At 41.2% G+C, this 12,854-nt stretch overlaps 1 protein-coding gene across 1 annotated transcript in view; it reads left to right on the top strand.

The window, feature by feature from the left end:
• Positions 1–3,456, top strand: part of LOC132838039 (testis-expressed protein 264 homolog) — a 37,673-nt gene extending 34,217 nt beyond the window's left edge. The window contains exon 4 of the mRNA XM_060858142.1: positions 3,181–3,456. Within this exon, the coding sequence (XP_060714125.1) occupies positions 3,181–3,443 (263 nt within the window). The 3' untranslated portion in view covers positions 3,444–3,456. The remainder of the gene's footprint in view (positions 1–3,180) is intronic.
• The last annotated feature ends 9,398 nt before the right edge of the window (positions 3,457–12,854 follow it).

Here is a 12,854-nt window from a genome sequence, read left to right as displayed (position 1 = left end):
AATCTAAAGTCTTGAAAATAGCTTGAGCGCAAATCTCATAACTCCATTGGACACTTCAACTGTCCACCTCTTCCTCACTCCGTGGGAGAGCTTCACGGCATATTTCTCCTTAATAAGAGTCGCAACGAATCAACACGTCTTCTGAGGTAAATGTCTTCAAAACACTGGGCTCAAGAAAAAAAATCTTGACCCCGCTAGTTCTGGTGCTCGTCTGAGGACAGGAATTTAGCGCAAGACAATCCACTGCAACGCGGACTAAACCCTGTGCACTGCAGATAAGGAACGGCGTTTTTTTGATTTCCTGAAAAATAACGGTTTTGGAGATCCGAGGATTCCACCTGACAGCGACAATATGGAGGTTTAAAAAAAAACCTGAACGGTTTTAAGTTGTTGGTATCCTAAGTCTGTTGTCGGAAGATGACTCAGCTTTTCGGACACGTAGGGGACGTTCACTCCACCACCTCGGTGCCAGAACTGAGAAGAGTCTTGCCGTGTACCTCCCTCTTACCCTGAGAGGTGGTGGGACCATTCGAGCAGTGATGGTAGATCTGAGGGTGCGAGGTGCACTGTGAGGAGTGATAAGAGCTTCGAGGTAAAAGGGAGCTGGTCCGTTTTTGGCTTTGTAGACAAGCATCAGTGTTTAGAAGCCAGTGGGGTGGGGTGGAGAACTATTTTGGATCATTTACGGAGGACGAATTGCGTTCAGAGGTAGACCTGACAGAGAGAGCTGCGGTATTCCAGCTTTGAAATGACAAGAGTCTGAACAAACACCTGAGCAGCCTGTGTGGACAAAAATGCCCGAAAACTTCTAACTTTGTAGAGAGAAACCGACATGAGTGTGTCACATTAGCAACATGCGAGGAGAAGTAGAGTTGATTATCCATGGTTACCCCAAGGTTAGGAGCTGTGACCGAAGGTGAGATCAGATCGTTGTGCATGGACATGGTCAGCAGATGCACATTAGGAGAAGGATCTGTAATGATGCACCTGCCTGTTTCTTCACTCTAGAGTTGTACAAGTACTGAAGGTTGGGCAGGTGAACACCAACGATTCTCCCTGCTGTCCTAACAGTCCTGCAGTCGCCTTAAACCTTTTTGCCCTGTATTTGCTCGCATACCAAAACCAAACGGCTCTAGAAGAGCACAGAACCTACTCAATAACAGCGAAGTAAAGCTCTGTCATCTTTGCCTCTGGCAGGTTGAACTTTTTCAGTTGACGAAGGAAGTACAACCTCTGCTGGGCCTTTTTCACAATGGAGTCAATGTGAGTGTCCCACGTCAGGTCGTGGGAGATGGTGGTTCCCAGGAACTTAAATGACTCCACTGCAGCCACAGTGCTTTCCATGATGCTGAGTGGGGGGAGGGAGGGTATGGGCGTTTCTTCGTCTGTATGCAGACTCGTCTCTGTCCTGGATGAGACTGATGACTGTAGTGTCATCTGCAAATTTCAGGAGCTTGACAGAGAGGTGTTTAGAGGTGCAGTCATTTGTGAGAGAGAGAAAAGCAGTGGGGAGAGAACGCGGCCCTGAGGAGCTCCAGTGCTGATGGTGTAGGTGTTGGATGTGAGTTTTCACAGCCTCACTCTCTGCTGCCTGTCTGTCAGGAAGCTGGTGAGCCACTGACAGATGGAGGTGGGTACAGCGAGCTGTGTCAGTTTATTCAGGAGGGTACCTGGGATGATGGTGTTGAAGGTGGAGCTGAAGTCCACAAACAGGATCCTTGCATAAGTCCCTGGTTTGTCCAGACGCTGGAGGATGTAGTTCAGTCCCATGTTGACTGCATCATCCACACACCTGTTTGCTCGGGTCCAGAAAGGGTCCAGTGACGTCCTTCAAGTAGGCCAACACCAGCCTCTCAAATGACTTCATGACCACAGACATTAAAGCAACAGGTCTATAGTCATTTAATCCTGTGATTTTTGGTTTCTTGGGTACAGGGATGATGGTGGAGCGTTTAAAGCAGGAAGGGACTTCGCACAGCTCCAGTGATCTGTTGAAGATCAATGTGAAGATGGATGATAGCTAGACAGCACAGGCTTTGAGGCAGGCTGGAGAGACACCGTCTGGGCCTTTGGCTTTCCTTATCTTCTGTTTGCTGAAGACTTTGCATACATCATCTTCACAGATCTGAGGAACAGGGGGTGGGGAGGTTTGGGGGGGGGGGTGTTGATGGCCTTGTTGTAGTATTGAGGTTTCAGAGCAGGCTTTTGTTTTTCAAACCTACAGTAGAACTCGTTCAGGTCTTCAGCCGTTTGTTGACTGGCCTCAGTGACGTGGTATGGGGTCTTCTAACCGGTGACTTCTAACCTTTCAGGACTTTCCTTACCAATCAGCATAGACCTCAACGCCACCATTACGTTTCTGAATTATGTTTACGCAAATGGTTTGATAGAAGGAACATTTTTAGTTTAAACCGAACCCTTAACACCTTTTATAGACTCACTGATTACTGGTCTGTCGAGTAAATATCTAAACACAGCAAGACCTCATCTGTATAAACCGGCTGCGTATTTAAGCACGTTTGTCAACAAACGTTTGTCAAATCCTGCAGTCAAGCTGAATATCATGAGAAGAGAAACATGTCCACAATTTAGAGCATTCTGTAGGTCACAGAGCACATCCCTTAGAGCCGAGTCTGTTCTATGACTCTATAAGAGACTGAAACACATCATGCTTGTTATTCCTACTTAGAACCAAGCTGTTGGGTGGGAACAATGTTAGGAAAGGCTTGTTTGAGAGATCAGAAGGTCTGGATTTGTTCTAGCTTAAAAGGAGAGCCAGCTTAAGAACTCAGGGATCTTGTTATTTGTATTAAGTGCTACTCAGGCGCTGATAAAAAGCGCTGAATGGCGTCTCTGTACTTTTCTAAACCCATCAGAGAGAAGGCCAAAGAGGATTAGGATCTGAAACACCTCTGTGACTGTTTGGTGAAGGAGGATCGGTTTGAAGCTGGTGTGTTGACTCACTACGTCGCTAGCTCTGTGCAGTCGTGACAGTTCTCTGCCTTCTAAAGTGCATAGATGTAGTACAGTACAGCATAGGCACAGCTTCAATCCTCCCACAAATTAGATCCATGTTCCTAATTAAATATTTGGAACCCAAGAGAAAGTATTTCAGGCTCTCAGTTCTCATCTGTGCAATTGTTTACCTGTGTTTGTGTGTGTGTGTGTGTGTGTGTGTAGGTGCAGACTCTCACAGCGAGTGCAGCTCAGTCAGCGACCTGCTCCAGTCACACAGCAGAGACACGTCTCCATCTCTGTCGCACTCTCCATCTGTCCTGTACCACCAGCACAGGGACTCGCTCTCAGACACTGACACAGGCAGCCGGAGGAGCAGAAGGAGCTCCAGTGCTTCATCCTTCGAGGAGCTGCAGCTGGAAGTGGAGACGTGCAGGACATCCGATGGCCCGGAGCATCCAGGCCTAGTAGTGGAAGGAGAGGAGTGATGTTAGGAATTGGTTACACCACGTAACCTAAAGATAATAATAATAATAATAACGAAGGTTTCTAACATCACTTTACTTCAAGAGAGAGAAATTTGTCCCGTAGAGGTTCTGCAACATTAAACGTAAATGGATAAAAAGTCTGAAATATTGTTAATAAATAAATTTGTCAGCTTGCTGCGGTACAAGAGGATAAAATAAAGGGACTTTGTTTTTACCTGTAAGACTTGAAAACTGCCCAAAACAACAATTTAATGCAGGTAACCTGGATTCCTTGAAGTTCATTTCATAAAGATCAGATGTTTAAATAGTTCTAATTTAAAGGAAGATTTCTGTGTTAAGGTACCGATTTTGATATCTTAAGGACTGACATTTAAACAGTCATTTGTATTTATTTAAGTCATAAATCAATTAAATTACCTAATTACCGATTTAATTCAGCTGTGTTTCTAACAGAACAATACGTCGTACAGAGTTAACGAATTATTAGTTTACCCATCTTCTCAATTACAGCCTTGACATTTACTTATCAAAGCCTTCTGTTTTTAGACGAATGTAATCGAGCTCAGGTTTGAGCACAGTTCAGATTTTAAATCATATAAACTGTTTTCTGATACTTGATTTTTATTTTTTTGCATTTTTATATTTCAACATTGTCTTAATGCTGTTTTTAAATGAATGTTATTTGGAATCATTTGGAGTTTGTGTGTGTGTATGTGTGTGTGGGGGGGTATATGCATGTGCGTGTGTGTGTGTGTGAGTATGTGTGTGTATGTATGTGTGTGGGGGGGCATATGTGTGTGTGTGTGTGTGTGAGTGTGTGTGTGTGTGTGATATAATGTTGTGTTTTGTATAACGTTCTTATTATTAACAATTGTGCAGCTGTTCAGAAAAGAAGTAAACACTGAATGAAGACGATCTCATCCGGTCTTAAACAAAATTGAATTCAAGACAACGCTTTGGATCACAATGATAAAAAAGTTTATTCAATAAATGTTTGTAACACTGCAAGTGTTGTTTCGGAAAAGTAAATAAAATATTTCTTAAACTCTGGTCATTGTGTTATTTAAAAACTGACGTGTAATTATGTCGTGATATTTTGTCTCTACTACAGCAGCATGGCACAAGATTCACTACAATAATTGCTGTACAATAATCGATTTATCTCAGACAAGGAATTTTCTAAATTCCACGCATTTGCACTCTAAAGTGGGGGAAAAACAAGGACCCCTGCATGTCATTTTTTAGTAACAAACTAATGGTGTAAAGTAGTGAACATTTATTCAAGCGCACAAAACAGCTAACTGTAGAGTCAGCGTTAGAACTGTCGATGATCTGAAGTTAACATCTAGAAGTAGCTAGAAGTTTGTTTACGTTGCCACGTTGATGACACCTTCTCTACTTTCATATAGAATTTTTTTTAAATTATTATTATTAATTTAAAAAATTATTCTTTTTTTTTTGCTAGCTAGGCATCAGGGTTACAAGCTGTAGTAGAATTAGAACAGAATAAACAATAATAAAGTCTCGTAATTGTATTACATTTTAACGAGGAATAAAAAACACACAGGATAATAAATCAGTGGGGTTATAAATCCCTGAGCTGAAAGGTTTCACTATGTTCCAATCTGATTGGCCCCTGATTGGCCCCCGTTCCATCAATCGTAGACGAGAAGAGAAACCGGAGAATTTTTCACAACGATCACAGATGCAATTCCACCCCCAAACAATTGCCGGCACTCGAGCGTTTGAAAAAGGAATGACTGCTGAAATGTATTTGCACGGTACTGAATAAATTATTTTGTGTGCTTGAATGTACCCTGTACTTGGCCCCTGAATGTAACATGTGGCCCCTTAATGGCCCCTGTTACAGAAAAATCCTAGAACCGCTACTGGTTCCCAGCCAGACAAGTCAACTTTTAAAAAAGAAACATTTTTACAGTACTAAAATACTGAGCATTGAGCTGCCTGGACTGCTGTTTTTGAGTGAAAAACGCTTTCATTTGCGTTCTTTCTTCTTTTTTCCTCCCTCTCTGCAGGTGTGTGAGTCAGGTGTGTGAACTCACCATATTGTTAACAGCATGACTTTCTCCATCAGTCATGTTTAAGCAGCTCTGCATTTGTGCTGCCTGACAGCTCGCAGCTTCTTTTCCCTTTCTCAAACATTCGACCAAAGAGGTAAAAAACACGTGTATTTCTACAGCGGTAGGAATGTGCTCTGTTTTCCCATCGGCGTGTGAACGTGTTTATTTCCCCGCAGCAGAAATCGGATTACACGCCTCATTTGAGGTGGGAAAACAAGCATTACTGTTTTAAATACTTGATGAAAAATGGATAAACTGTGAGCTTGTTTTCAGGACGTGGCTTCGTGTTTCCCTGCCTTGGGCTTTTAAGACAGACGAGATAACATGAAGGTGGAATTGATGTTCGTTACGCTTGTGTTAAAGGGTCACCCCTGACCTCTGACATCTGAGTTTCCCCCAACAGGGGCTGTGTCACATTATGTCACATAAGTTACAATTATATTTAACAATCTATCGCCAAATCAATATAAATATCATCAGTGTTGTAATGTAACGGAGTACAAATACTTCGTTGCTGTAGTTAAGTAGAAATTTCACGTATCTGTACTTTACTTCGCTATTTAAATTTATGTCAACTTTCACTTTTACTCCACTACATTTCCTAGATAAAATGTCTACTTTTACTCCGTTATATTTCCACTAAGCGTCTTCGTTACTCGTTACTACAAAATAAAATCAGAAGAAATGTGTGCGACTGCAATAAGGGAGGTTTGGCGAATTACTGCTCCTAGATTGCATTACGCTCCGCACGCTCCAAGGAGAAGCACAGGGACGCGCAGCGTGCACGCGCAGTCAGAGCTGGAGGCGTTTATCTATAATGTTAATCGGCGGAAAGCCACAAATACGGCAACCAAAAGCAGTGAAATTTCACTATTCTTATTTCCAGAGTTGTAGCACAAACAAAATATTAATGCAAACAATCCATTCATTCTTTTCATTCATTCATCTTCTACCGCTTATCCGAACTACCTCGGGTCACGGGGAGGCTCTATCTCAGGCGTCATCGGGCATCAAGGCAGCATACACCCTGGACGGAGTGCCAACCCATCACAGGGCACACACACACTCTCATTCACTCACACAATCACACACTACGGACAATTTTCCAGAGATGCCAATCAACCTACCATGCATGTCTTTGGACCGGGGGAGGAAACCGGAGTACCCGGAGGAAACCCCCGAGGAACGGGGAGAACATGCAAACTCCACACACACAAGGTGGAGGTGAGAATCGAACCCCGACCCTGGAGGTGTGAGGCGAACGTGCTAACCACTAAGCCACCGTGACCCCCAACAATCCATTCAATACTAAATAAAAATAACATTTACTGATTTGTTCTTTGTCTTGTGAATATTAGTTTATTAATGACTGCATTCATTGGACACACTGTTTGTAGAGAATGCACACATACAAGAACTGATTTGATTAGAGACTGACATCATTACATCATGCATAAAATTTTGGTGTCCACTTTTGCCATTTTAAATAATACCATAACTTCTGGGTTACTATGTAGTCATATAATATATAATATAAAACTCTTCTTGTTTTAAATTCGCACTGAGTGCTAAAACCCCTAAAGATGAAATCAACAAGCTCACAGTTTATCCTGCTCTTATGCCTACCGAAAATCACTGAAATTTTACTTTTTACTTTTACTTCAAATACTTAAGTACATTAAATATCAGAAAATGACTTTTGATACTTAAGTACAGTAAATATCAGATACTTTAAGACTTTTACTTGAGTAATATTCTAAAAGGTAACTTTCACTTCTACCAAGGTCTTTTTCTAGTACGATACTTGTACTTTTACTCAAGTATTTCTTTCTAGTACTTTATACAACACTGAATATCACAAATAATCCAAAAAGAAGAGTAAAAATGCTAAAGAAAAACACATTTATTACATGTTGAGTAAAATCCTAAGTTGTACTTAAAGTAGAAAGGCTTCAGCTAACGAAAACTTTGGGAATGCCGAATGTCTGTAAATGCAAGAAGAAACATAAGCCTTTATTTGTCATATGTATCTCAGTGCACAATTTTCTTCACACCTCCCATCTTAGGAAGTTGGAGTCTGTCCCCCTGCAGTACTGACAAAGTGGGAATACACCCTGGATTGAGCTCCAAGTAACTGCAGGGCATCATTGCCATGAAACATGAAATCTCAGGCATGAGATTTCTAACAAAGATCAAACCCTGTCTATACTACACAGATTCCATGGTCTAAAATATTACATACATTATAAAATATTGCATACACCCCCCCCCCATACCTACAGACAGTATCGATAACCCTTCAGAAGTGATGTTCACCGTTATGTCTTGTGTAATGAATAAATAAAAAAGTAACGCTTGTTTTTTATGTACAGCAGAAGGCGCTCAGTCGAATCGGTGCAGAATTTAGCAGCAGAGTTTCCTTTTTTGTGCATGGTGGTAAAAATCTGTACTATAGCACAAAATACTCACACTTTCTCTCTCTCTCTCACACACTCACACACACACATACACACACACACACACACAATTGTATGCAGACTGACAAAGACAATGATGTCTGACTGCTGTGAATGTTTTATATTTTTCATATCATTTCTCATTCTCTTTAAATAATAATAATAATAATAATAATGATAATAATAATAATAATAATTATTATAATGATAACAATGATGATGATAATAATAATAATTATAATGATAATAATAATAATAATAATAATAATAATGATGATGATGATGATGATGATAATGACAATCACGATAATGATAATACATTATGATAAAATTATAATAATAATGATAAAAACATTATGATAATAATAATAATAATAATAATAATGATATTAATAATGAATGATAATGACAATGATGATAATGATAATATTGATAATAAAAAACATAATAATGATAATAATAATACTAATACTTCTACTACTACTAATAATAATAATAATTATAATTAATAATAATAATAATAATAATAATAATAATAATAATAATAAAACACTTTCAAATGTTTCATATAAATACAGGATATTAAGTTAGGTTCAAACTCCTTTAAAATGTAACCCTGTCGATAAATGATATTATTCTAGATACTTATTTTATGTAAAATCGTGTTTATTTTAGTTAAATGAATATTTTGGTGATGAGACGCTGCTTTTTCATTTTGAACATTAGATTTTTACATAAATTCTCAAAGCAAACGTCCATGTAACATACTGGAGGGTATTTTTTTGTTTCTATTCATTCTTCTTCTTTTTTCTAATTACAGTGTCTCTAGTGGAAGTCAGCCTGTGTAAAAGCTACTGCGCTGACGTGAAGTTATTTATAAAGGCAGATGTGTTTTCACAGCCACACGTTATAAATCCCTGCAAGAATAAAGCTTCAGCGGTGAGTCACCGTTCGGTAACTCAGTCCAGAACTGATGTTCATTTACACCTGAGAACCAAAGAACACCTTCACACCACAACATGCCCTGTACTGACAGGAAGTGACACCGTATGCACTACTCTGACAGAAAGGCTTATGTTCGTGCATGGAATATAGAGGGAAAGAAACAAAAAGAGACATCAAAATGTAAAAGCTGCGATTACATTAACGAGCAGGTACGGAAGAATTAAAACCAGGCCTGTGTGGTAATGTGTAAGGGGTTAATTGCAGAGATGGGGGACTCGAGTCATATGACTTGACTCGTGTCAGACTTAAGTCGCAAATTTGAGACTTGAGACTTGCTTGACAAGTATTAAGAAAAGACTCGACTTTGACTTGACATTCATGACTTGAGACTTGACTCGGACTTGAGTTAAATGACTCAGAGATAGGGGACTCGACTTGACTCGAGTCAGACTTAAGTCGCAAATTTAAGACTTGAGACTTGCTTGACAAGTATTAAGAAAAGACTCGACTTTGACTTGACATTCATGACTTGAGACTTGACTCGGACTTGAGTTAAATGACTCAGAGATGGGGGACTCGACCTGACTCGAGTCAGACTTAAGTCGCAAATTTAAGACCTGAGACTTGCTTGACAAGTATTAAGAAAAGACTCGACTTTGACTTGACATTCATGACTTGAGACTTGACTCGGACTTGAGTTAAATGACTCAGAGATGGGGGACTCGACTTGACTCGAGTCAGACTTAAGTCGCAAATTTAAGACTTGAGACTTGCTTGACAAATATTAAGAAAAGACTCGACTTGACTTTGACTTGACATTCATGACTTGTTACTTGCACATGCGTGACTTACTCCCACCTCTGGCTAATTGTGAACAAAACACTTTAAACTGTTTATTCAAACACTGAAATCATTGTGACGATTCATAAGAAGATGATCTAGGAGCGTTCCTGGGAAATACAGTAACTTGGAGGTTCATGTGCTACACGGTTTGAGGAAGCTGATTTACTGTGGTACGTTAGGATGCTAGTATGCATGTAGGCTGTAATGGAAACCTGCCTAAAGCGGTGTGGTTCAGCTCAACTTCCTCCCACTTGAATGGCAGAGACTTGTGTGTACATCAGAAAGGCTGCATGACATTAGAGCTGAAAAAAAAAAACCCACCGTGGACTCTACAGTCCTGGAGAAGTCTCTGCTCAGGTAAACAGAACGGCTCCGTCACAACCACGGTTTGTTTTCCCATCGGTGCTTTCAACAAGACATCTATAACAAATAAACAGAACTGACCTTCCCTTCCCTCTATTCGGTCCAGTGTTTGCCCGTAACACCCATAATGTGCTTGCTGAACGTCTCATTCCAGATTTATTCCCTATTAGTTGTTATATTAAGCGCCACTCTTCTGGGAAGACTTTCCACTAGATGTTGGAGTGTGGCTGTGGAGATCTGCGGTCATTTGTGTTCGCTTCGCAAATATCTGACGCCGATATCCACGAAGGCACAGCACCAAGGTCCAAACCAGATGATATCAGGTCTGAATGTGCACCGATACTGTTAACGGTGACTTTGCTGAAACACGGCTCATAAGCTCAGGAGTAAACGATGTATTCGACTGTGTATTATGCATCTCGTCAGCCATAAACACACCCACCGACTGTTTTATTAAGCTTCCAGATGCAGACGTCCTACGTTGCCTGGCAGCCTAATGACGCACTGCCCCAAGTTCTGCTCACTTCCTATTAGGTTTATAGTAAACAACTGCATTTGTATTTTAAAATGTCGTGGACGGAAATGAAACTTAAAGAGCTCTCAGCTTTTCTGTGAACCAAAGATGAAGTTGATATCACGTTTGGGTTCAGTCTCAGAGTTAAGGGCGCAGTGAGACACACACAGTGAGGCAAGAAGGCACCAACGTTTCAAGGATGGCCTCTCGAAATGTAATTAGAACACAGCTGGATCATTTATTTTATGCAAACATGTTCAAAAGCCATTATCTATACTCTCTTGGGGGAAAAAATGGTTCTATATGGATTCTAAGATGAGTAAATGACACCGTGACCTTATTTATACAAAAGAGATCCCGAAAAACCCCGCTTTAAACTGTAGGCCGCACCTCCTACCTGAGTTACCTGATGCACTAACACGCTGTAAGAATTCAGTGTTAGGATTTCCGTGACAAAGAGCGATACAAGTGAAAGACGGAGCCCTTTTGTCCTGTAGAATTGTAAGAAATGTTAAGCTATAACACATTTTATCTGAATCCTGATTTCTGTCATGCAAACGAAATATAATTGGCTATTTTATTTAGGAAAAAAAAAAAGTGTTCAGTCAGTCGGTGACTGGGGTGGGCGAGGTGCCAGTGCTCCCCCCCCCTCTATGGCTCATGAGGCTGATTCTGAGTCTCTCTAATTACCCGTGAGGTTCTGGCTTCATCTCCTGAAATATCCGAGAGAGTTGTTTGGAGAAGAGAGCGGGCAGAGGGGGGTGGGGGTGGGGGTCTGTGTGGCAAACAGAGTGAGCATTGTGCACAGGCTCAGGTCCCTGGTTTTCGTTCTGTGACCATCTTTCTCTCTCTCTCTCTCTCTCTCTCTCTCTCTCACACACACACACACATACACACACACACACAAACTTCCCACGCCTGATTTCCTCCCATTATCACACTCTATTCACAGACACTGAAGAACAGGTTCTGACTGGACAAGTGCGTCAGAGGTCAGGACACTTCGAACAACACTAAACACAGGCTCTGCTTCAGGTGTCCACAAGATTACAGGTGTCTTCTCTCTCCAGGGAGAAAAAAGGTGAAATTATTTCACACCGTGAGATGCGTCACTCCTATTTAGTCGATATGAAATCTGATTATGATTGTCGAGCGATCGTGAACAGGGTCGTTCCACATCATCCGTCTACGTGAATTGTAACGTAAAGTAACCGAATAGATCAAATTTAATTACATGGAAGAAACATGCGAATTTTGCGAATTTCATTTTTTTTTATATTCTTTAAAAAGTGCACCCTGAATAAATGACTATGTTCCTGTATTTTTAGACTTTTCTGTCTCGTCGATGGGGGCACGGTGGCTTAGTGGTTAGCACGTCCGCCTCACACTTCCAGGGTTGGGGGTTCGATTCCCACCTCCACCTTGTGTGTGTGGAGTTTGCATGTTCTCCCCGTGCCTCGGGGGTTTCCTCCGGGTACTCCGGTTTCCTCCCCGGTCCAAAGACATGCATGGTAGGTTGATTGGCATCTCTGGAAAATTGGCCGTAGTGCGTGATTGCGTGAGTGAATGAGAGTGTGTGTGTGTGTGCCCTGCGATGGGTTGGCACTCCGTCCAGGGTGTATCCTGCATTGATGCCCGATGACGCCTGAGATAGGCACAGGCTCCCCGTGACCCGAGGTAGTTCGGATAAGCGGTAGAAGATGAATGAATGCATGAATGTCTCGTCGATGTCCTTCTCAGACGCACCTCGATTGACCTCGTCGGTTCATCCGTAGTTTTAAATCTGTTTGTTAGAGCAGAAGAATCAGTAAACTGTGCTGGATGCTGGACAATACATCAGATCACCGGTTGGCTTTCTGACTGAGTTGCAGGTTTTATGTGGTTTGCAGGTTTTGTTATGCCGGTTTGTCCTTCTCGCTCGCTGCACACTTACATTTCCCTGCTCAGAACACACTCGACCAGGCACGTGCAGATATTAAATATTCACAACAGCATAATTGCCTTTTACACATTTTCCTTCCAATTTAATCATAGCCAATTCCCTCTCACAATTTCTACCACCCTGCTAACTCGAAATATTCTGAGTGTCTCCATAAAACATTTTTTATATGAAGGAACATTGTCTGGTATGTCCATGTTGCTTGTTTTATGGTGTTTATGGTCATTTATAGTGAGACTCATTCGTGTCTGATAGCATCTGGCAGCAGTC

The sequence above is a fragment of the Tachysurus vachellii genome, chromosome 22 (assembly GCF_030014155.1).
Source record: "Tachysurus vachellii isolate PV-2020 chromosome 22, HZAU_Pvac_v1, whole genome shotgun sequence".
In the NCBI taxonomy this organism is placed as follows: Eukaryota; Metazoa; Chordata; class Actinopteri; order Siluriformes; family Bagridae; genus Tachysurus; species Tachysurus vachellii.
This window is presented reverse-complemented; position numbering and strand designations above follow the sequence as displayed.